This window comes from Dipodomys spectabilis, unplaced genomic scaffold, assembly GCF_019054845.1.
Source record: "Dipodomys spectabilis isolate Male_0828 unplaced genomic scaffold, ASM1905484v1 ptg000032l, whole genome shotgun sequence".
NCBI classification, from domain to species: Eukaryota; Metazoa; Chordata; class Mammalia; order Rodentia; family Heteromyidae; genus Dipodomys; species Dipodomys spectabilis.
Window position 1 is genome coordinate 10,474,896 of NW_024870709.1, and position 26,429 is coordinate 10,501,324.

The following is a 26,429-nucleotide window of genomic DNA, read 5'->3' on the forward strand; positions in this document are numbered from 1 at the left end:
TGGCATTCATTACACTTTTATCTGTCCAATCTACTGTTTTAGAAGAAAAATATGAAGCCATCATTGCTCCATTTCTCGATGTGTAACCTGGATTTTCTACCTTGATATTTTTAGGATACTTTAATCTTTCATGGAAAGCCAAACAAGTATCTAGGAAGTTTATCGGTGAGTCTGATTAACTGATTTCCTCTGTGTTGTGGTGAACCTATTCAATTTGCAAATTCCAGCATGAAAAATTATTTTCTTAATTACTGTAGCTGCTACCTTCTTCTCTCCATCAAAATTGCTGCCTTCAGAACACCAACAACTTTTAATTTGCATAATTCTCTGTTTTACACCTAAGTTTTCCTTCATAATTTTGACACCTTTCTTTATTGCTTACTATAAGATGAAGTCTGCATGTTAAAGCATTTGTGTATGATTTATTCTGCTATTGCATTTTTAATTTTCCTGAACTGAAGTATTTCATCATTTTGTTCTTCATCTGATCCTGTTACTTTTTTATCTAATAAATAGTTCTCTTTATTACCTCCTTCTCCTGCTTTGAAATAATATTTTTCTTATGTCCCAGTGAAGATATTCTAGAGTTTTCTACAATAACTTCTACATCTAGTAATCAAGTATAGATTTCTGCTGTGGGTTTAGGGTGATTATTTGTTTCCCTTTTTTTTTTTAATCACAGAGAAACCACTGTTCGTTTCCTGTGGTCAAGTAAAATCTATTTGGGCTTGAAGCGGACCAGCAGTTTGATGTTTGATTTGTTGGCTGTATTTGGCCCTTTTTCATGTTTCAGCTGATAAGGCAGATGACATGATTCCCTATAAAATTTGCAAAGTGTAGGAAGCATTTATAGGTACCACGGTTCATTCCATTATTCAATTACTTATCCTCTGGTACTCCGAAGAGATGCAGTATCAAGGTTTTAAGTATTCCAAGTATAGCTCCTGAGAATAGAGTGCAGGCCTTGAGTCTCCCTCACTGTCTTCCTTTGTGTTCCTGTAAATATTTGTGACAACACTGTATGTATACTTCTAAAATTAGACTTATTATAAGAGATGTAATATATTATGCCCACTATTAAAATATTTATTAGTTCATTTCTTGTATTTGATTTGTGATGCATTTGAAAAGTATAATTGCTGAGAAATACATGAATACTTTTGTAAGCTTTTGAAATGCATTTGAAAATTCCTTTCCTATATACTCTTATTAAATGGAAGTTCCAAAAGAAATATGAATATGGACTCTCATAAAAATCAGTTGGAAATAAATCTTTTGGGATATTGTGCTTATAAAAATTTCGACTCTGGGGGCTGGGAAGGTGGCTCAGTGGTAGAGCACTTGCCTTGCATGCTCGAGGCCCTAGGTTTGATTCCTCAGCACCACATAAGAAAAAAGCCAAAAGTGGCGCTGTGGCTCAAGTGGTAGAGCATTAGCCTTGAGCTGAAGAGCTGAGGGACAGCGCCCAGGCCCAGAGTTCAGGCCCCACGACCGGACCCCCACCCCCCAAAAAAGAAAAATTTCTACTCTGAAAATCAATGAAAAACAAATTAAAAAATATATTTTTCCATGGCTTAGTACTGCTACTATCTGTCTTTTTCAGTTATTTCATTCTCTGTCCCACTTCCTTCTGAGATAGATAAATTATTAGGAGTTGGTAGGTACATTGACTATACATGTCTACATCAATATAAAATAATATATAAAGTATTTTACATTTTTGTGCCATTATACACAGTCCTATGATTAATATATTTGTACAGAAAATTCTTAAAAATATAAATATTTTAAAGATATGTACATATTGTACATACACACAGACACACAAATATAAAATTTTCAAAGCAATATTGTTCATTTATGATCTTCACATTCTTGAACGTGAGTGCTTGTTATGTTTATTCTCAGAAATCTTATTACACTTTTTTTTTTTCTCTGCATTTTTATTGAGACACAGGATCTTGTTATGTAGCGTAGGCTGAAATCAATCTTATCATTGTCTTAGCCTCTCAACTGGTAGGACTTCTTTAATTATTTCTTGTTTATTTGAAGAATTTCTCTATACTGTACATTTTAAAACTCTGACATAGTAAGTGATATCATTTGTTCAAATTTGTATTCTTTTGAGAAATTGTGAGGTAAAGAGAATTTTTCTGTCTTGGTGCCAGGGACTTACGACTGCAATCCTAGCTACTCATTAGGTTGAGACCTGAAGATCTCAGCCAACCAGGCAGGAATGTCCATGAGACTAATCTCCAATAAACTACTAAAAATAAAAGCTAGAAGTAGAACCTGTAGCTCAAATAGTAGAACAGTAACCTTGAGCAAAACAAAACAAAACAACCACCACCAAAACCAAAACCAAAAACTCAGGGACAGCAGTCAGGCCCTGAGTTCGTTTCAGGACCTACATATGAGAGAGTAGACAGAGAGAGAGAGACCGAGACAGTTACGGAGGCTTTTTTCATTATATAAGAGCACATATGATGCACATATGATTATATATCTATATATACATATGTGTATATATGATTATATATGAGTACATCTTAAAGCTTTTGTTAATATTCATAATTAATTTATCTCCTTTTATTGGCAGACTTGTAAACTTCCTTTAGAAATGCATTCTTTCATGCCATTTTTATCAAAGAGAAAGTAGATTACCTTCAAACTTGAAGTGATTTACATTTTGGTAAGAATGTGGCCTGTGGGAAGGAGTGCAGTGGCTGATAACTGTAACCCAGAGTACAAGGAGGAGAGAATCAGGAGGATCATAGTTTGAGGTTGAGCTCAGGCAAAAAATATGTCATAAGAACCCTTCCCAAACAATAAAAAGCCTGGTGTGTTGGTACCTGGCTGTCACCTCAGATAACTGAGAAGTTCACATAGGAGGATCAAAGTGCAGGTTTTCCTGTACAAAAATAGTAAGCTAGAACTATAAGTCAAGTGGTAGAACAGCTACCTGGCAAGAAAAAGGCCCAGAGTTCAAACCTCAGTATTGCCCCAATTAAATATAAAAAAAGAAAAGAAAATGGCTTTTTGAAAGTGTGAAATTTTTGTTGTTGTTTACAAATAAGATTAGGTTTTCATTTTTGATAAGTGTATTTGGATATTTTTGCAATTGACTCATGAGAAATGTTGTAGAGAGTGCCTTGGTTTACCGTTCTATTTGTTAGGAGCCCCATTGCTACGTTCTGTTTTGGTCAGATTAAAAAAGATCTTGTGCATTTATTAATGTTTTTATTTTTCACTTATTTTTAAAAATTATTTCTAGTTCATCAAGCCTTTTATCCTAAGCCATGTACTGAAGTTACTCAGTGAGTGATATGGAAGTGATAATGAAGTGAAACCCTCTATCTCTGAAGTTCACGTTTATACTTTTAACAGCATCAAGGATCCAATATTATCTTCATATTTATCTTGACTTTTTTTTTCTGATTTCAGAAAATAAAAGACCATGCCTTGAATTCTCCAACCTAAATGTAAAGGATTCTTTAAAAGACCTGTTTGTTCCCAAAATAAAAATCATTCTGATGATGTATACAAGGAACAATCTAAAATGCGCAGAGCCACTTTTTGAGCATAATAATTCACTTAACATCAATTTCAACATACAAAAGAAAACAGTTTGGATCATTCATGGATACAGACCGCTGGGCTCTACCCCATCATGGCTTCAAAAGTTTCTGAGGATTTTGTTGAATGAAGAAGATGCTAATGTAATTGTTGTGGACTGGAACCAGGGTGCTACAACTTTTATTTACAATCGAGCAGTAAAAAATACCAGAAAAGTTGCTGAGAGTTTGAGTGAATCCATTCTAAATCTTTTAGTAAGTCTGGAATTTTTATGCATTGTATTTGTTATGTAAGAAATGTTATATTATACACCAACGTGGTGATACATTTAATCACTTTTTGTAGTATTTAGCATTATTACTTTAATATGCTGCTTTGTACAGTTTTGTTTTCTTGCTTCAAATGATAGCTATGTACCTGAATATCCCGTCTCATTTTTTAATTATCTTAAAATTCCAGTTATTGTTATTACTCGCTTTTATTTAAAATATTGTTAGAATTTATAAATTCTTTTTAAGTCTCCCATATTGAACCAAGAATAAAGTGGTATTTGTATAGAGTGAGACAGGAGGATAATCTGTATAATTATTTCTTTATTTCTCTTGCTTTATTGATGGTACTGGGGTTTGAACTCAGGGCTGTACTTGCTAGGCACACACTATACCACTTAAGCCTCTGATCAGAATGGCTTTTTCCGAGACTGTATTGTTTTTGTCCACTATCCTCCTATTAATGTGTCCTTTATACCTAGAACGCCATCTTTCTGTTGGTTGAGCTTTTTAGTCATCTCATGCATGCTTTTTTTTTGTTTTGCCTAGGTTAGCCTCCAACCAGAATCCTCCCAATCTGAACTTTATACACAACTAGGATTATGTTTATGAGACACTACACTTGGCTAATCATTTCATTATTTATATAACTCTTCTAAAGACATGGCTGGCATGTTTGTATTTAATGAAGTGAGTTGTCGTAAAATGAAGGGGAAAGTAGCTACTTCTGCCAAACTCAAAGGCCAGTTCCATTCAGGGTTGAAGTGGATCAAATAATCTGAGGCAAGTTCTATGTCATCTGTAGTTTCAGTGACTCTTGGTTACTAAGTTTATGCTTATGGATATTCATGTCTGTCCTAAGACATATGAGTAATTAGAGAAAAAGAATGTTCCATGGGCTTGAAATGGACACTTGAACTGTGTTCTGAAATTCCAAAACTATGCTGATCTTCAGGGAGGATAGCAAATCCAAGAAGTAGGCACATAAAGTGCTTAGGATGGGTTCAGAACCTGAGTCACCTACTATCATCTATATACTATATTTCATGACATTTGTGATAAAAACTTTATAATAATGTTTGTTGGGAATATGGTATAAATATTAAATATATGTGTATGTGTGTATTTGATGAGCCAGTGGGTAAGGCTTAGTAATTATTGAATAATCCAACTTTCATTATCTTTTTCCTGTCTCCAACACTGTAGAAAAGCATATCATCTTTGGAAAGGCAGAGGAGATGCATTCTTATTGGTAGTCTATGAAATTGTGATAGTTGATTATTTTTGGAATAAAATTGTCTGTAATAGAAATTTATGCCAATTTGTAGAAAGTGTGAGAGTTAAGTAGAGAAATTAAGGAAATATAGCATTAGATATGATTCTCCTTTTGTTTGGAAAGTACTTTTATTAAGGGGAAAGGATAGAAAGATCAGTAGCACTGAAGTTTGCAGAAACAGTTCCTCAGATTTGAGGGGAAGTTTATGTAGAAAGTTTCTAATTCTAGTTTTCCAATCATATGAAATGTTTCACATCTTCCAATAAGCTTTCTGCCATGGCATTACATAGGCACGACTGTGCTCTTCTTATAAGTCTCCTCTACTACCTACTGCCTCTTTTGTGAGCCTAATGAAACACTGAAACTTAGATTTGAGTCCATCACTGTCCATTTTGATAAGGAAAATATCCTTTAAAATCCATCATCATCATCATCACCATTATCATCATCATCATCATCATCATTTCTGAAGTAAAAAATGATTTATATATTTTCCCAATTTTCCTGTGATTTTTGATACAATATGGTCATACAACAAGACAGGCAGATTAACACACATAATCAAACTGATCTGACCTGTGTCTATCCATTTAAGCTGGTATAACAAAATAATACTGAACGGAAAGTATTTCTCACAGTTCAGTTTGCTGAGAAATTCAAGAGCAAAGATCTGAAAGAAGTTGGGCTTGCTGATGGTCCGCTTGCTGATTCATAGATGATGTCTTCTCATGTGTCCTTACATGTGGTAGGGAGCAGATGAGCTCCCACAACTATCTTTTATCAGGCATGACTCCCATACTTGGATACTCTAAACTCATGGCTCACCTTCTCCATATGCCATTATTTTAATGGCTAAGATTTCAACATACTAACTTTTGGAGAACAAATATATTAGGACAATAGCCACTTGAAAATTCTCTTAAATGATATGTGGCTTTGGACAAGTCTTTAATATGTGAGCCTTTTGTATTAGTAAAGTAGGAAATCATTGGAAGTCTTATTTAGTGTTTAATAAGTTCCCAGCTCAATTTTGGAAAATATAATCAAAGTAAATGATTTATAGATAAAGCAGTAATATTAAATGAGACACTTAAGAGCATGTATCAAAGTACCTATCAAAATATAAGTATCTAATAATGGCAATTAATAATCTAACAATGTCTATCATAATAGTAATAATAAGATTATAATATACACTAAGAATCTAGCAATTTATATTATTATCATTACATACATTGAAAATTAAATGATTAAATGGCATTTTACATATGCCATTCTGCAATAACAAGTCTTTCAGAGTTTTTAAATGAAAGATGAATGATATTATTATAAATAAATAGAGACAAATCACAAGTCTTATGGCACATGTTGGACAAAGATAAAATTATTTCAAGTCGGGCGCGGGTGGTTCACTCCTGTAATCCTAGCTACTCAGGAGGCTGAGATCTGGGGATCACAGTTCAAAGCCAGCCTGGGCAAGAAGTCTGTGAAACTCTTATCTCCAATAAACCACCAGAAAACCGGAAGTGGCGCTGTAGCTCAAGTGGTAGAGTGCTAGCCTTGAGCTGAAGAGCTGAGGGACAGTGCTCAGGCCCAGAGTTCAAGCTCCACAACCAATCAAAAAAAAACAAACAAACCAAAAACGGAATTGTGAGGTCCCCTTCACTTTATCCAGAAGTGGATTAAAACAGAAAAAAATAATGAGCTGTAGAGTGTTGATGTATGAGACATGACTTTTGATTACCCCTAAATGAAAATAATGAACCTCTTTCCATTACAGAAGCATGGGGCATCTCTTGATAATTTTCATCTCATAGGAATGAGCTTAGGAGCTCATATTAGTGGCTTTGTTGGCAAGATGTTTCATGGCCAACTTGGAAGAATAACAGGTAAAATCATTTCTAAATATCAGATGTTATTTTATTTAAAATGTATAGATTCTCCAACTAACAATAGACATTTTGTGAACATTCAGTTTTTCCTATTATATTCAGATAACAACCCTTATTTTAGTTAGAGTGTAGTCTTTTGGGTTCTAAATGCTGAATGAGCATGTGGAAATGAGCTACCTTTGAAGGTCTACCTAAAATGTATGGGTACATTGCTGTAATCACTACAAGAAAACCTGGCTGCTAAATTATTTTTTATTTGTTGGCTAAAATTGGAGCTCTGCATTTATTTTTCACAACCTTTGAGGTATTTTAAGACTTTTAAACATTTTTCTCTAGTGTTAGAAGAAGCAGGAGTTTGCATCTAATTTTTAAGGAACTTCGAATCCTAATTTCCCCTATTATTATGGAAAAGTTATTCTTGAGACTATTCATTAGCCAAATCAAACCACCATGGTGTTTTTTATTCTTTCTTCTAGTCATGGTGGTAACTTTTATCAGCAGAATACTATCATTCTCCAAATATTTTATGGTTTTTAAGGAATTCTTCATATCTGCATTCTTGGAAGATTTGTTTATAATGTCAAGTATTAACAAAAATGTAATAGAATCTTTAGTTAGCTTTCAAAAAAGGGAAAAAGAGCAAGTTATATAAGAAAGTATGTTCACACAATTTTTAGTCTAATGTAATCTTTTAATAAAATAGGCAAAAATTAGGGTTTAAAGGTTTTGTATTAGACTGATTCATAGGAAAGAAAAAGAAATAAATGAGCTGCTCAGTCAAATGACTACATAAAACAAGAAGGTTGTAAGAAGAACAAGATTAAGTTTTACAGTAATTTAAAAATAATTTTTCTTCAATTGTATAGACGTTTTGAAGAATCTGAATATTATCTCCTCTCTACATGTTTTAATAGTCTTGACAAATTCATGGACATGACACTTACTATATATTCATTATTTATATTTTAAGATACTGCAGAAATAAATATCCCAAATCCACAGAATTTTAAGCCTATGTTATTTTCATTACCATATTTGGAGAAGTCTTGTGAGAAACAAATGATAATACACTTATGTCTTATGCCACAACTCATATAGTTTTTAACATCTAAAAGACCTTTTAGGCCAATCCAAAATGAACTAATAAAGCACAGAGTAATGGAGGACCAAGTGTTATTTATTGTGATATTTTTGGTTTTGTTTTGTGTTTTCTGTAAGAGAAGTTTCATTAAGCACAAACTCATTATAGTTTACTACTAATTACTGCTTAAAACTCTAAAATACTTTATAATGTCTTGTTAAGGTCTTTCTAGTATGGTTAAATTCTCTAACCTTTGAACATTCAAATAATGAAAAAAATCTTTTATTTTCAAGTTTAATTTACCTATGTATGTGTGGTGATCTTTATGAATATGGGCTTATATGTGAGCATGTATATGTGTACATGTGTGTATATTTTAAATGTAATATTAATGAAGTGTACCATAAAATGAGTCTTCATTACATTAGTAATTTCCTTTTTTTCTCGTCTCAGGTCTTGACCCTGCTGGCCCAAAATTTTCTGGAAAACCACCAAATAGCAGATTAGATTACACTGATGCCAAGTTTGTGGATGTCATTCATTCTGATGCGAAAGGTAACACAGCAAATAATTGGCTCAGTTATTGAAAAGTGAAAAATTGCTGGGCGCCCGTGTAATCACGCCTGTAATTCTAGCTATTCAGGAGGTTGAGATCTGAGGATAGAAGTTCAAAGCCAGCTAGGAAGGAAAGTCCGTGAGACTCTTATCTCCAATAAACCACTAGAAAACTGGGAGTGGTGCTGTGGCTCAAGCGGTAGAGCGCTCGCCTTGAGCTGAATTGCTGTGGGACAGCACCCAGGCCCAGAGTTCAAGCCCCACGACCAACAACAGCAACAACAAAAAAAGTGAAAAATTAACTATAGACCTTGAGGGAATAGGGGTTCTGAGAAGAGAAAGATTACTGGATCTTTCTTAATGAGGCTGTACACTATTCATGATACATTGGGCCTTCAGTTTGCTTTAATCAAGTTCCAAAAGGGCCATATGATCATAAACACTGAAATTTTACACAAGACACAGAGAATTCTTTCTGTTCATGCTCTTGACAGTCATTGGCTGTCATGTTTCTTTCCTATGCTTAGTGATTTTTCTAGGTTCCTGTTTTTGTTTGTTTTATTTACTCATTTCTCAAAGAATTAGTTTAACAATGAGTAAAAAGTGCAACTTAAAATAGCTTTTATTTAAAGATTAATTTTCAATGAATTTTATATACCTACTTTTATTATTGCTGCTGACATAATAATGTACACTTTGTGATTCTTGGCTACCTTTCCTCCCCTTCCTCTCCCCTTCCACCGCCTTCTCCTCCTCTTGCTCCTCCTTCCTTTCTTTCTCCCTCCCCACTTTTTCTTCTTAGGTTTAGGAATTCAAGAGCCATTAGGTCATATAGATTTTTATCCAAATGGAGGAAAAAAACAACCTGGCTGTCCTAAATCAATCTTCTCAGGTATGCGACTCATATTTTCAAATGCCGTACATTTGATTCATCTTGGCCCATGGTTGAGGAGAGTTTGTCAAAGAAAGGGTTAATTCAAGCTTTCTTAATTCATAACATGGATATAACATTTCACCATGATATGACCTGTTAGGTTTGAGTTCCAATGAACTTATTTCATCATTACAAACATTAGGAGACATTTGAAATCATCGAGGAAACACAATCAGTAAAGTCAGGAGACTTTTAACATTTAACAATAAATTTAACATTTACTCTCACCACACTACTAGATTATCATATTTATGAACTGCTTGGCACTTGGTTGCCCTGTCCATGGACAGATGGAGAACTACTACAAACTTGGTGATTTGGTTCACAGTGGCATCTGCTCAGGTTGCCCATGTTCAAAAATTCCAGCTTAGAGAAGTTTAGTCAAAACAACAAGGCTTTGAGGAGCTACGAAAGGAAAGGGAGATCATAAAGTTAAAATGTAGCTCATTTATAGTCACTTGTGACAAATGATGGAAATCTTAAGTGGGAAGATTAAATTAGAAAGGAGAAATTTGTAACTGGGTTAGTTAATAAATACCCCAGCACTTCTGTTACTAAAATTAAGTATCCTTTCTATGTTGTTTATTGCTTTCCAAAATGTAATATTAATCTCATGTTAAACTCAAGGGTTTATACTGGGTGGCTTGTGGTAGAACTCTGTGTTGTAGTCAATACTTCTATAAGTTATGCTTGACGTAGAACTTTGTGTTATAGTCAATACTTCTATAAGTTATACTTAGGAAAGTAGAACTTAATCTTCTACTTGAACTCCCTTTAATATAACTACAATTATTGTGCTTTTTATTTTCATCCCAAAGGAGTGGAGTATCTTAAATGTGACCACCAGAGAGCAGTTCATCTGTTCTTGGCTGCTTTGGAAACAGACTGCAATTTTATTTCCTTTCCTTGTGGTTCCTACAAAGAGTACAAGAGTAGTTTATGTGTGGACTGTGACAGTTTCATGAAAGACTCCTGTCCACGGCTTGGTAAGAGAGATTGCTACAGTGATGATAAATGCTTTCAAAGATCACTAACAAAAGCATTAGTACATGCTGAAAGCTAAACTATGTTTTATATTTGTTAATAGGTTAATCACTTCTAGCAATTTACCTGTGGTGAGATAGAGGAAGTATTTATTTTTTTCCCCTACTAAAAGTTTATAAGCTGTTCAATGAGAGAAACTTGTCCAACTGTTCTCCTATGCTCCATGTAGTAGGCAATTCCAATGACCCTTGTTCTTGATATTACAAGGAAACCTCACTATCATCCAACTTTGTATCCACTTAAAGAAATTTTCACATTCTTTGCAGAACTGAGAGGTTTGTTTTCCCCCTTGATATTTTGAATAAGAAGTCTTAGGATCAAATAAAGGATGAAGTGAAGCTATGTGATGGTCTACAACTATTTTTAGTGGTTCTCAACAAGAGTCATAAGTCATACGTAGTTCACACTTTGAAGTCCATAAAACTTGGTAAGAGCAGTGAAGCATTATGGCTTCTGAAACCAAATGGCTGTCAATAGGGAATTTTAGAAAAAAGAAATCTACATAAATATAGTATTGAGAACTGCACAGTCTAAGAAATTGTGTTTTCCAAAAAGAATACAAGGCTGTGGAATGTCATGAACATGTACACATCTGGTCTGCATCACGGGAGGATGTTCCAGAAAGATTTTCAAATCCAAAGAGTTCAAGAAATAAAGAATGATTGTCAAGAATGAGTTGAACCTGACATTTTTTAGAGAGGAGTTGTTGTTGTTTTTCAGGAGTAACTACATATGGAGAATATTAGGCAAGGCATGCATTATGTAAATTTTGCCATTCTTTTTATTTTTATAGACCTCTTCTGTTCCCAAGTCTGGATGGGTTACTCACTTGCTTTAGCCTTAACTTGAGAATTGCCTTTCTTGGCCTAGTATTTTCTTAAATATGACTTAGATTGGATACATGGATTGCTAAAGAGCATAGTGAGAAATAAATTTCAGCCTTTGAATTCTCAATTGACTATTGAGTACTCTTTTCCCTATATTCAAATCTAAAACTTTTGGTGGGAATATAAGAAAAAGAAGCACTTGAATTAATTACAGATTTAGGTAATAAATTTTATAAATATCTAAACATGTGATATGTGTTATAAATAGTACATATCCCATATATGTAATTATGTTATAGGTAATACATAGTGTATATAGATGCCTTATTGTATTCTTGCATATATTTTATATATTGTATTGGCACATACCCATAGTCTTTATGTGACTCTGTATATAGTCCATTGGAGGCTCTACAGAGCTAAATTGTATGTTCAAATATATAATATAATTAAATTAATTCTGATAATTGAAGAGTGTTGTCAATAAAATTTTAAACTCAAAGCAGTGAAATGTGACTCAAATGAGCTGTAGTCCTGTGAGCTATGCTAAATGGACTGTAGTCCTGTAAGATATGCTAAGTTTAGATAGGATATTTAGGGAGTTAATTTATATATGAATATTGAATTTATATTAAATAAATAGGATGCTGCCTTTCTGAAAAACTGCTTTGTAAGGCATAAAAATCCATGATAATAATAATGATGACAATGATGGTAATGAGGCAATTTATGTTGAGTTGTTTAGTTTCTTTAATTTTAATTTTTTGTATGTTATTGGAGAGAAGTTCTGTTTCCAGCATTCTGTTTCTAAAATTTCAGGTTATCAACCTAAACTATGGAAAGGAGATTTAAAAGATTTAAGAAGGGATGGTTTACCTCTGAGGACCACTGCATTTTTAGATACGGCAGGCAAGAGTCCATTCTGTAGTAAGTTGTTAACATTTTTAACACATAAGCAAATTATTTATTCTTCATACACTTTTCCATTTATGTAAAATATTATTTTAAATCTCTCAACTTTTATTATGCTTATCAAAATATTGACCACTTGGACAAATTGAACAGGTCTAGATTATTTTTAGGTTAAAACCCCCAAAATTTATCAAAAGTTATTAGATAAAATGAACAGGATTCTGTAATATTTTCCAAAAGAAACAATCAAAATCATACCTGAATTAGCATGAATATCATCCCTATCCTGGAGTTATTAGTGAATACAACATGTTACACATGTAGATGTCTAAATTGCATAGCTGTATAAATCTATACACCTGCCAACACCCATTTGAGAACTTAAACTATATTTCTACCAAGAAGTAATAAAGGTGATGACCATCCTAATATGTTTAGGCTTCTATAAGAGGAAAAAAGTAATATAGGAAACTCATATAAATGTGCTCAATAATTTAACTAAGAAAGTAGTAAAGAAAGCAGTTACTGTTTAGAGATGAAAAGATAGGACTATTTGATAAAGAATAAAAGTTCTACTATGTAAAGAATTCTTCCTCCCTTTCCTTCCTTCCTTCCTTCCTTCCTTCCTTCCTTCCTTCCTTCCTTCCTTCCTTCCTTCCTACCTTCGTTCGTTTCTTTCTTTCTTTCTTCCTTTCTCTCTTTCTTTCTCTCCCTTTCTCCCTCCCTCCTTCCCTCTCTCTCTCTGTCTTTCTCCCCTTTCCTCTCTCTCGTAATACTGTAGATGGATCACAGGGCAAGGAGCTTAAGTACTCTTTCATATAAACTATACCCCAGCTTTCAGCATGTTTAAAAATTTATGTTTTTGAGGTAGAGCTTCACCAACTTTTCCAGGCTGTGTCTTGAACATGATTTTTCTCTCTCCACCTTCCAAGTAATTGGGATCCTAGTTAGGTAACAATTGATTATTCCCCAACTCTCACCCCTTCCTTCTACTGCTAAATTTTTACTGGAATACACTTTTCACTATCAATTTCTATTAGTCTTTCGTTTTTGCTTGAAAACACCTTTATCTTTCTTTCACTCAGACATGAAAATACAGTTTGAGATAGTTTTTTTTGTTAAAAGTGATTTATGTCAAGCACTTCAAATATACTTCTCTTTCTTTCAGATAAATTTTCTTTTATTTTCCATTTATTGTCAGTCTAATTATCCCCTGAATTAAATACATACTTTCTGTCTGTTTTTATTAAATGTTTGCTTTATTTTTATTTTCCAGTATTAGCAGTGTGCTCAAATTTGTATTGAATTTGATGAAAAACAGCCATGTGCTAGTGGCTCATACCTGTAAATCTTACCTGAACTACCTCACTCAGGAGAATAAGATCTGAGAATCGCAATTCAAAGCCAGCCTGGACAACTAAGTCCATGAAACTCTTAACTTCAATTAGGCATGCAAACCCCCTTCTCCCCCACAAACAACAACAACAATCCCACAAAACACCTGTGTTTCAAATGGTAGAGTGATAACCTTGAGGAAAAATTAACCCTCAGGTTAACTTTTGAACAGCACCCGGGCTGTTCAAGTCCCAGAAGTGGCATACACAGAGGCAGAGACACAGATACAGACATGCACATACACCCACACACACAGGAAAAAAGATGACAAAAATGGTGTTTGATTATTAGATATTCTTGACTTACTTTGACGTAGAACATTCTTCTTCTTTTTTTTTTTTTAAATACCGTACAGAGGGGTTACAATTACATGGGCAAGGTAATGAGTACATTTCTTATCAAGCATTGTTGCCTCCTCCTTTGTTTCCTTTCCAATCCTTTCTCATCTCCAATACCCCTCCCCCCACGCCAGAGTTGTAAAGTTCTTTTTCGACATAATATCTTGTAATTTCATTGTTGCAATAGGTCCACCCGTATCCCTATTTAAACAATTTGTTTTTTCCTTTCCCCTCCACAAATTATACCAACATCAAATATAGTGAAAATGGGTTATACAGTGGGGGAGGGACATACAAAGCAACAAAGAAATTATCATATATGTGTATATATATATATATATGTTAGAAACAATTTGCAAGAAAGAAAAAAACATTTGAATCCTTATCTTGGAGTTCATTTCGCCTAACACCAACTTATCTGACCGTTTCTGCTTGTCTCAGACATATACTAGTAATAAGGGAAACCAGGGGACCTATGTTTCTTTGGGCCTGGCTTACTTCACTTAATATAATTTTTTCCAAGTCTTTCCATTTCCTAACAAATGGGGCGATGTCATTCTTTCTGATGGAGGCATAGAATTCATATATATATATATATATATATATATATATATATATATATATATCACATTTTCTTTACTCCAGATATTCTTTTAAATTTTCTTTTTGGAACTCCAAGACATTAGTACTATCATCCTGGAACATCTTTATGTAAGTAGTTTGGAATGAAGGTTGTCAACTTGATTTCCATATTGCTGAGAATTTTGTTTATTCTTAAGAGGCTTCCCTGTGTTTATGCACAGCGAACTTGATTTTCAGACTATTTTTTTTTCAGATTTATTTTGATTAAATGGCTATTAGGTTAAATAATTACCATACTGAACTCACCAGCAGGATTTTTATTTCTCATTTTTTAAAATTTAAAACTCAATAACAAACAGGAAGCAAAATACCTTTCCCATTGACCAAGCGAATACTTCTGAACCATATTATTTGTATATTTAATATGAGACTAGATTCTATATATGTATATGTATTTGTATATGTTCCGAAACAAAGTAAATTAAAAAATAATATATGGGCCTTCTGTACTTTTCTGTAGGCTATTATTTTGTTCTCAGTATCATTGCTCTAGATGAAACCATGATGGATGGCTCTATTTCATTTAAGTTATTAAACCAGCATGGAGTGTTTGAAAAGCCAAAGATATATGAGTAAGTACTATTTGGTATGTTCTTTTTTCATAACTTAAATATTCTTTTTTAGGTATTCAGTTCATCTGATAATCCAAACAGACCGAATTTTCTATATAGATACTATTAAAATATTACATATTGAAAGTTCTCATGTGTCATTCTAATTTATTCTAAAGAGAAAGATACTGAATATAAAATAGACTAAATAAATTTATATTATAAAGCTTGTGAGTACAAAAGTGAGGTAAATAGCAGATTCTTTTCTGTTATTTTCACTATTAATTTTATTAATTCCAGTATTATTCTTAAATGCCTTACGTCTTAACATTCTCCACTTTTCAAGCATCATATTCAAAATAATGTAAATAAGTTTTTAATAAGAACAGTCATAATTGAGCAATGCACGTTTTCTTCTTCACACAACTACTCCCAGGCACAAGACTTAACATTCTCCACTTTTCAAGCATCATATTCAAAATAATGTAAATAAGTTTTTAATAAGAACAGTCATAATTGAGCAATGCACATTTTCTTCTTCACACAACTACTCCCAGGCACAAGACTCCCAATCAATAATAGAGAGATAGTTTTAGGTATATGTAGTTATATATTAAGGTTACCAAGTAACAGTAAAGCACATTCTTACATAAGTTTGTAGAATATTGTTTAATCAATTCTTAAAGTAGGATATTGATATTTTTAAGAATGATATAAACATGCATGTTATAATTAAGAATGTTTTTTACTTGTAGTTAAAAGACACAGGTGTCATACTTGCTGAAAAATTTTATTTTGCAATGGTTGGATTTAACAGCTATTTGGTAGATTCAGGAGAAAGATTTAGTATCTCCAAAATGTACTGCTATCTTAAGTGAGTTATAATATTAGAATTGGCAATTTTTTGAAATATACTGTTTGAAGGACATTAGACTTGAATATACTGACATGCAGATCTATACAGCCATTTAGTATGAATCAAGAAAATTTATCTGCCTGTTTATTCATTTGTAAAGCAGTGTTTGCAATAACTTTAAAGTATTAATATTTACAAATTAAAAACTTAAAATATAGACATTTTTCTTGGCTCATAGAAGATACATTTTGTTTAGCAGATAAAAATTACAAACCTTGAAATCCACAGAGAAACTAATGAAATGTTTATGTTGAAAATACACTGAAACTTCTGTATGATGTAAATATATGTTCCATGATGGATACCATGTTCACCCTCAGAAATAATTTCCTGGGTTTAAAGCTGGGTATTTAAAAGAGAAATAATGAGCATACATATAATTTAATGGTGGGATGAAGTTGGTAGCATGAGGGGATGAATTCTTGTTTTTCCTTTTATTTCACCTCCTTCTAGTTACTTAAAGAAGATAAAATAATTTCAATCAAATTCTAAACCAAATTCTTCATTTGTGTGAAGTCCATGTCTCATAAGAACTTTAAAGGTCTTTTATTGGATGTTCGAAGTTTAGTAATTGTGTTTTAGTGACAAATATTCTGAATTAATTACTTTAAATTCCTTAAAATTGTGTATAATTGTATACTATGTAAAATTATATCTATATATAGATTATGCATATATACTTCCATATAAACATATAATTCCATCTTCTTCCTCATATTTAGACTTCTCAGAAATATACCTTATTATCTTTTGAATTAATTTATATTATTTATCACTAACTTATTCAGATATCTTATATAATGCATCCTCAACCTAAAATAGAAAGTGTTATTATTTTTAAGGTGATCATAAAATACAGATGGAGTCTAAGGCATAATTGCATCTCTGAGTAGTAAATTTTATGAAAGATTATCACCTAATGCACTGTCAGTTCACAGTGTAGAAACATGGATGCATGTGAAAGTAAAGCAATGCTGTCCAGAAACAGAGAAGTTTCAAAATCAGAGATAGGAAGCACTAAATTCACAAATAGCACACCAGCTGTTCAGGCTTGTCCAGGATATGAAGAAAATGTGGCCTGATGTACTTTACAAGTATATAAAAGATCATGGGAAAAAATGAGGCATTACACTCATATGCTTGTTAAAACTTGTCATTTAAAGTCTGATTAGTTGCTTTAGTTTATTTTGGAATGGAACTATCTTTTAGATGCTAGAGATATCAGAGAATGTCAAATGACCTTTTATTGCCCTTTAAAAAATAGAAATAGAAAATACTTTCTAATAGTCTAATAATATTCTGTAGAAATTTTTTTTTGTCTTTTTTTTTTTTTTTTTCGGTTGTGGTGCTTGAACTCTGGGCCTGGGCACTGTCCCTCAGCTCTTCAGCTCAAGGCTAGCACTCTACCACTTGAGCCACAGCGCCACTTCCAGTTTTCTGGTAGTTTACTGGAGATAAGAGTTTCATGGACTTTCCTGCCTGGTCTGGCTTTGAACTGTGATCTTCAGATCTCAGCCTCCTGAGTAGTTAGGATTACAGTTGTGAGCCACCAGCACCTGGCTCTCTGTAGAAATTTTGAAGCACCTATGATCGTGTCATTCGAGAATAATTAACATTCAATTCATAATTAGTTCCCATCTCTTTTCTTATGATCCTTTCTTCCTCTTCTTTCTTCTCATATTGATTACCTGCTGCTCCTCTGTCTACATGCCCTTGTAGCCACATACATTATTTAGCAAATTAGCATATTACTGAAACTTTGTTCTGCATGCTGATTTTTATACTTAATGCTACAGTGTGTTCAAAATCCAGTGTTGCTAAAGTCATTCACAGGGTGATTCAGATCAATTTAATACCAGGGCTATTAGTATTGAATTCACAGGTTAGGATGGTCCTGTGAATAGGAAGGGATGTGCTGAATGATACCAGATGGGAAAAAGTGGCTTATATTGCATTCATAGGAAAGACAGTGGGGACCTACACTTAGCCAGCAAAACCATGACGAGGTAGTTTCTAGAAGAGTTTAAAGTTTTCAGAAAGATGGATAATGTGTTTTTTATTATTGGAAATTGTATTATTGGAGATGGAAAAGAAACCAATCAAATATTCTTAGAGGTTTAATCTTGGTGACTTTTTAAAATTAGAGGGAGTAGAATCATGGGAAAGAAGGTAGATGACTGAAGAGAGAAAGTAGAGAGAATGGGGTCGTAAAGTTCAATGCATGTCATTCTTTCTGGTGGAGGCATAGAATTCCATTGTGTATATATACCACATTTTCTTGATCCATTCATCTACTGAGAGGCATCTGGGTTGGTTCCATATCTTAGCTATGGTAAATAATGCTGCAATAAACGTAGTTGTGCTGGTAGCTTTAGTATGGTCTTGTTTGTGATCATTTGGGTAAATGCCCAAAAGTGGGATTGCTGGGTCTTAGTGGAGTTCTATGTGAAGTCTTTTGAGGAACCTCCATACTACTTTCCAAAGTGGTTGAACAAGTTTACATTCCCACCAACAATGAAGTAAGGTTCCCTTCTGTCCACATCCCCTCTGGCATCAGTTGTTGCCCCATTTGCTAGGACTTGGAAAGAATTATATTAAGTGAAGTAAACAGGCCCAACGAAACATAGGTCCCATGGTTTCCCTTATTTGCAATAACTAGTATATGCCCGAGACAAGCAGAACAGGTCAGATAAGTTGATATTAGTCAAAATGCACCCCAGGATAAGGACTCAAGCGGTTTTTCTTTCTTGCTATTGTTTCTAACATACTTATAAGGTGATTTTTTTTTGTTGCTTTGTATGTCCCTCCCCCACGGCATAACCTCTGTTGTCATTGTATTTGATATTGGTATAATTTGAGGAGGGGAAGGGAAAAAACAAATTGTTTGAATAGGCATACAGATAGACCTATTGCAACAATGAAACGTATAAGACTAGCTATGTCGAAAACCAAACTTTACAACTTTGGCGGCAAGGGGTGGGAGTGGGGGTCGGGCGGAACAAAGGAGAAATGTACTCATTACCTTGCTCTTGCAATTGTAACCCCTCTGTACCTTATTTTCACAATAAAAAACTTATTAATAAAAAAATTCAATGCATATCCTACAAAATTAAGAAAATTGAAAAAAAGGAAATTAAGTGAAGAGACAGCCTTGGAGGGATGATGAATAATGATGGAAGGATGGCATTAATGAAGGTGCATTGTTACATCGTGCTCATACACTCCTTTGTTCAGTGACAACTATTTTGTACAACTACTTACAGATAATTTAAAAAATAGCAGCACGTTTCTGTACCAAGCTAGAAGACACATGGAGAGCATACAATTTGATGATTCAATACAGTATTTTGAGAGATTCTTTAGGCCAGGGACTAGCTAAAAATTGGGAATAAAGTTCCTGACAAATTAGATCTCTGTCCTTACTAATTTCAGTTGAGGGTAGCAGATAGGCTTTAAATTAATAATCGAAATAAAACGATAATGTCCATCTTTCCTCTGGCCAAGTAACTTTTAATGGTTATCTGCATTTGAGCTCAGTGGAATGCTAAAGGTTTGTCCAAACAGACATGTTTCTCATTTAGCTTAGAGCTTAATGAGGAACATAAAGGTAATCATATGGTTATAAAATTCAATGAATAATATATCTCCTTGAAAAATATCTTGAAGCAAATGATAGCGTACATGGCAACTTAAATCAGGGGATATAGTTTTATGGGGTCATTAAATTTTCTATACTGATATTTTGTATTAGTGGAGATTCAGATGGGCACAAGTCAATGCCATTGTGATTTCCAGGTTCTTACAAATACAAAAATATGCAGCTGACAGAATATTATGCTTGAAATTAGAGGCAGGGAAAGCAAGAGAGTATGGATCTACTGAAATAAGCACAAGCCATGAGTTTATAATTCAGTCACTGAGCACATTGAAATTTATAATGTTTTAGTTAGAGAAGTCTAGTTGAGGTCAAGATTGGACATTTATTATGGAAAAACAATTGTTTGGAAAGGTAATTTCCATTTCCAATTCTTGCTCTAACTATTGTGGAATTGCTGAGGGGATATATGCTTTTGAAATACATAGGTAATTATGGATTCGAAGAAGATTCAAGACTTTTGCTAGACAGTCATAAGAATTTTTTACCAGTTGTATGTGGGTATGGGAAAAGAAGACTAAGGTGAAGATTGGTACTATTCTATGCCGTAGGAAATGTGTAAGTTTAAAGTTCATATTTCATTTTTTCTTTTTCTTATTGTTTTTGATGAGAAGGGAGAGCGATTGGGAGGATCAAGCATTTAGAGTAGAATTTATTAGCTTTAGGGATTCTTGAGGGATGCAAACCAGTGGACATTTCTGGCATGTAAGGACGAAGAAGGGGAAAGACAGACATGTAAAGGACAGAGATATGGTGGTGTTATATTCTAGCTCATTATCTATTAGCTCTATGATATTAAGAGAGACATCTGTATTCTCTGATACTCAGTTTTTACTTCTGTAAAATGGCAATGTTTCATGGTACAAGGAATTGTTAAGGTAGTTAAATCAGGTCAGACCTGGGAAGTATCATCACTGTTCTCATTTGTTGTGAATAGTCACAAAATTATAATTCAGAAATTATTACCATTATGTTTCTTTTGGGTATTGAACCATTATAGATTACTTCTTTATTTAAATATATTTGACAAATTGGGACAGGAAAACATTTTAAAAGTCCTAGATTATGAAATGTAATAATTGAACAATCTAAAGGAGGGAACTATAAGATGACCAATCTTAGAGAAATTTATAATCTAGTCATTCTCATAGAAAGTCAAGAGAACTCACTTTTAAATACATCTTTAATATTTGTCTAGGAGAATGAATATATTGTTACTATTACTTTTTTGTTATAAATTGTCACTTAAATTATTTAACGTATTTTGACAAATAGTTTTTTGTGGCATTTTCCATGTAGATTGTTCTTTGTAACTTGTCTTATAAAATATATTGATTTTAGAATTAAAGTATTCCAAATATAGTTACTATTCTGATTATATGTCTTTTGTTTAGGAAAAGCAAACCATTTGACAAACTTCAAGAAGTAAAGATTCTTGCTCAATTTTTAAGCGATATTGTGAATATTTCCAGCATTGCTTTGACATATTCCCAGAGCTTAAATCTGCAATGTCCTACTTGCCAATATAAAATACAGAGTCTTGTGTTAAAATCACTTACATATCCTGAAAGGTAAGGAAACTAGATTTTATTTCAAAATGTTATTTTACACTTAAGAATATTGGTCTGTTGGGTAACAGTTTAAGAAGACAAAGCCAAATTTATTTTTCTGTTTCTTTCAGGCTCTATTGTACATAAATATTAGAATACAAAAAGATTAAAAAGTATATAGTTTTTTTTTGTTTGGATAAAATTTAATTTCTTACACACTAGCTTGTGTAAGGAAAGCAGAGGCATTACTAATACCTAAGACACAACAAAGGTGAAATTTTGAGACAAGCAGATTCCTCAGGTATTCATAAATAATTCTTATATATGATATATATTGGCTGAGTGAACGTGTTTATTTATTTATTTTTTGTTGATTGCGGGTGTGAACTCTGGGCTTGGACACTGTCCTTGAGTTCTTCAGCTCAAGGCAAGCGCTCTACTGCTTGAGCCACAGTGCTATTTCCTGTTTCTTGTGGTTTATTGGAGATAAGGGTCTCATGGACTTTGCTGTCTGGCCTGGCTTTGAACCACAATCCTCAGATCTCAACCTCCTAAGTAGCTAGGATTACAGGTGTGAACCACTGGTGCCAGGTGAGTGATTGAATTTTTAAAATGCAATATTATTGTTGTTATTCAGGTATTGCACAGAGGTATTGGAGCAATGTCACCCTTTCCTTTGAGGGTTTTTATTTTTATTTCTTTTTTGTTAAAAAAAACAATTTAGATGGTGTCCAGTGGCTTCAGGTTTTAAATGAAATACATGGTCATAAAGCTAGAAATAATCATAACATGCACTGAGTTTTTTTCTTCCTCATAACTTTGTTATCTTTTTATTCAAAAAGAAGAAAGTCCAGTTACTCTGCTATATCTTAGATTCTACAGATCACTAGAGATACCAACCAGAGATCTACTTTTCAGACTTTAGTGTTATACTCATCTTTATTAGTTTGTCAGTTTATCACAAGTGTTTCCATTCCTATTAAAATGGCACACATGCTTTAGTGAATTTTTTATGACACCCTTAATATGCTATTCTTAAATACTGGAAAGTATGTGAGGGAAAGAAATAGTTATGTCCTGTTGATAAGACTATAATTATTCTAACCTCTATGTAAATCAGTTTGGAGAATCTCTAAAAATTAAAATCAGATGTACCATATGATTCAACTATTTCACAACTGGGTGTAGTACCAAAGGAATCAAGTCAGGAAACATTATTCAATATGGCCAAATTATGGAATCAGACTAGCAAACTACGTATAAGTCAACAGATGAGTCATGAAATTATATCTATATCAAGCTATCTATGTGTGCATTTTAGATGAGATTGATCTATAGACCTATACCTGTGTCTATAGAAATAAGTGTATATTTAGATGATATCTATATCAATCTATATCAACAGTGAGATATTGGAAAAGTAGTTAAAATACTGTCATCTTTTACTTCTGGTAGGATAATATTTAATCATTCAAAAGTCAATAAAATACCATTGTGAGGAAAAAAACTGGGGGTAACTTAATTGTGTTTTGCCCTTGATTGAAGTACTTAAAAATGGACCAAATATGTGGATATTTTCAGGGATTCAAGCCATGAAGAAATTAGTCTATTACCTTTATCTCCCAAGGCTGGTAGTCTATCACCCAAGTCACATCTCCAAGTAGAGCTTTTTCTTCTGATTAATTAGAGATAAGAGACTATCAGATTTGTCTGCCTGGACTAGTTTCAAACCTCAGTCTTCAGTTCTCAGACTGCTAAATAGCAATGATTACAAGCATGAGCCACTAGTGCCCAGTTTAGTCTGTATTTTTAATCTACAGCTGATGTTTTCATTTTACAATTTTAAGATGCAAACCCTTCATTAAACATGAGTGAAGTTGTATTTGTTGTACCTCAAATCTCTATCATACTAACCTAACCTCCCCACAGTCTTTCCTTTCTCAATGTTTAAAAAAACAAAAACAAAACCATGAGCATTGAAGTCTAGAGGTTGTGGCTTTACATATTCTGTTCCTTCAATGTAAATTTAAATGATTCAGATTGTGCAGGGGTAATATATTCTCTTTATGGTATTATAAATAAAAAAGAAACATTTTCCCACTTAGTCTAAAAGAAGCACACTTGTTAAAATCTTAACAAGATATTAATCATTTAGTCCAAGTGTTTGCATGTGAAAGAACACACAATCTCAAGGTAAGAAAAATTCAGTTCTACACATGTAAAATTAAATAAATAGTGAAAGCTTCTATCTTTGCATGGGCAAATGATGAATTAAGTATTCTCGTTACCATGACACAAGAAAGAAAAATTAACATTGAAGTTTAGAAATAAAGTTTACTTTTTAAAAGATTCATTACAAAGAACTACACAAAATAGAAATAGCATACGGTATTACTCGGTGTTCAAATTACACTTATTAAACAGCAACCCATGAAAGCATAGGTAAAAAGGGACACGATGCAATGACCTAGAGGGTGAAGGGTTAAATAACTGAAACCAACATAAAATTTGCTATGAAAAGCATAAAAAATAGACATTTCAGTCAGCAATACAATAAAACCTTTTATATTAAGAATTGAGGGGCTGGGAAGGTGGCTCAGTGGTAGAGCGCTTACCTTGAATGCTCGAGGCCCTGGGTTCGATTCCTCAGCACCACATAAGCAAAAAGAAAAAACCGGAAGTGGCGCTTTGGCTCAAGTGATAGAGCACTAGCCTTGAGCTGAAGAGCTGAGGGACAGCGCCCAGGCCCAGAGTTCAGGCCCCACAACCGGACCCAAAAACAACAAAAAAAGAATTGAATAAAGACATTAGTATTAGAAAAGGCTAGGCTATATAATTGAATATATTTATATATAAATTATACACATTTCTTTATTTATATTTGGGAATATAAATGAAATGCAAATGAGTATATGTAATGTCACAATAAAAGAGACAGGCCCAAGAGAACTATCGGCAGAGGAGATGCTTTGATGCTCTCAAGTAAAGCAAAGAAGATATAAATCTGGAATGGAAACAATGAAATACAAATGAAACCAAAAAAAGTGCAACATTTAAACCTTTTCTTATAAATTTTATTTGAGAGAACTTTATGATAAAGAAATTATACAAATTTTACATGCAACCTTTTTCACAGAGCAGAGGATTTGATATTGCAGCAATGGGAATTATTCTTAAATACACATACAGATTTATCTTGAAAATAATATTGACTCCTAATTTGGAATTTCAAATAATATTAAGATGAACCAAAAAGCGTGAAAGTTTATATATCTTTATCTCTGAAACTCTAAAGGATTCTCTGCAACAGCAAAAATTAAAAGTATCCAATGCTGGTAGAGGAATGTAAATGCAGTAACAGAAAACAACATGTATTTCTATAGATAGCATAGCAATTAAATGATTCTATGCCAAATGATTGACAAGTGAAAAAACAGTGACTTTTTATGTCACATAAAATTTAGTTGCAGTTATCACTGAGTATTAAATGTAAACTAGTAAACAGACAGAAGTAAATCTAGACAAATGTTTATATTTGCACCAGATAAAAGCTTGAGGCAAGATATAAAGAACATCAATCTGTTTGCTGACATCAGAATCAAAAAAATAAAATCTATATTTTATAACTGTCTACAAAAATGTGAAACATTTGTAACGGATAGGATACTGGATGGGTTTAAGCTATTTATATGGATGTTTTACAAAACGAAAAAAAAATACGTGCAGTGTATTTACTATGATTTTAGCTAGAGCCTCTTCTCTTTCTTCTTAGTCCATTTCTTTGTCTTTTATTTTTGTATTTCTGTTAAAACACAGAGAGAAAGATATCTCCTGTTGTTTGAGCCAAAACTTTTGGACGAGGCTTTATCATAGACTCTGTCTCACATCCTACAGAACACAGCCATGCTCCCCACCTACAGTGCTAGAAACTTGACTAAACTATGCCATTTCTGCTTGATACTTTTAATAGAATCTTAGCAATCCTGTCTCTTTTAGTTTTCTGTCCTGAATATATATTCTTAATTCAATATCAAGAGTGATGTGTTTTTTATTTTAATAAGTTTTTTATTGTGAAAATACTGTACAGAAGGGTTACAGTTACATGAGCAAGGTAATGAGTACATTTCTTATCAAGCATTGCTGCCTCCTCCTTTGTTTTTCCCCTACCATCCCTTCCTTCCCACCTCCACAACTACCCTTCCCCCTCCCCCCAGCCTAAATTGTAAAGTTCGTTTTTCAACATAGTGTCTTGTACATCTTATTGTTGCAATGGGTCAACCTTTATCCCTATTTAAACATTTTGTTTTTTCCCTTCCCCTCCCCAAATTACACCAACATCAAATACAGTGAAAAAAGGGGTTATACGGGGGGCGGGGGAGGAACATACAAAGCAACAACAAAAATCACATGGTACCTTATAAATGTGTTAGAAACAATAGCAAGAAAGAAAAAAACCACTTTTGTTCCTATCTTGGGGTCCATTTCACCTAACTCGTCATATGTATATAGCTTTTGACCTTTCTACTTGTCCCAGACATATACTAGTTCTTGCAAATAAGGGAAACCATAGAACCTATGTTTCTTTGGGCCTGGCTTGTATTAATATTTACTTTTCATTCTTTCTCTTTCACAGACTACCGTTTTGCAGATATGATTTTGTACTTCAAGAAAAAAAAGAAGTATTTCTTCAATCAGACATATGTGCGGCGCAAAATATTTGAGTACCTTCATTTATCAAACTTAAGCTTGTTTGAAAATGGAAGAACTCATAAATGAGAACAATGCAATCAGTATTTATTGTAGATTGCATTGTGTGATCTGAGATTCAGATATTTGTACTTGTTTGAATAAGTGAGAATCAAAATTAAGAAAATAGATGGAAATGCCGATGTGTTTCTTCAATCTCAGCATTTTGGAAGTTGAATAGGATATGAGTTCCAAACTTGGACTACCTAGTGATTTCCAGGCCAGACTGTGCTATGTAGTAACTGCTTATTTTAAAAACTGGCCAATCAA

At 33.3% G+C, this 26,429-nt stretch overlaps 1 protein-coding gene across 1 annotated transcript; it reads left to right on the top strand.

The window, feature by feature from the left end:
* Positions 1 to 3,461: 3,461 nt before the first annotated feature.
* Positions 3,462 to 26,134, top strand: Lipi (lipase I). Its single transcript, XM_042676738.1, has 9 exons — positions 3,462 to 3,830; positions 6,902 to 7,010; positions 8,548 to 8,649; positions 9,452 to 9,541; positions 10,402 to 10,569; positions 12,274 to 12,363; positions 15,202 to 15,313; positions 21,258 to 21,434; positions 26,047 to 26,134. Exons 1-9 carry the CDS (start codon positions 3,534 to 3,536, stop codon positions 26,132 to 26,134), a joined length of 1,233 nt encoding a protein of 410 aa, XP_042532672.1. The 5' UTR covers positions 3,462 to 3,533.
* Positions 26,135 to 26,429: the final 295 nt, after the last annotated feature.

Excerpts from the sequence above, each read along its gene's own strand:
- Lipi (XM_042676738.1), top strand. The coding sequence starts at position 3,534 with ATGATGTATACAAGGAACAATCTAAAATGCGCAGAGCCACTTTTTGAG. Across the intron at positions 9,542-10,401 it reads TCCTAAATCAATCTTCTCAG|GAGTGGAGTATCTTAAATGT; the intron begins GTATGCGACTCA and ends TTCATCCCAAAG. Across the intron at positions 12,364-15,201 it reads TGCATTTTTAGATACGGCAG|GCTATTATTTTGTTCTCAGT; the intron begins GCAAGAGTCCAT and ends ACTTTTCTGTAG.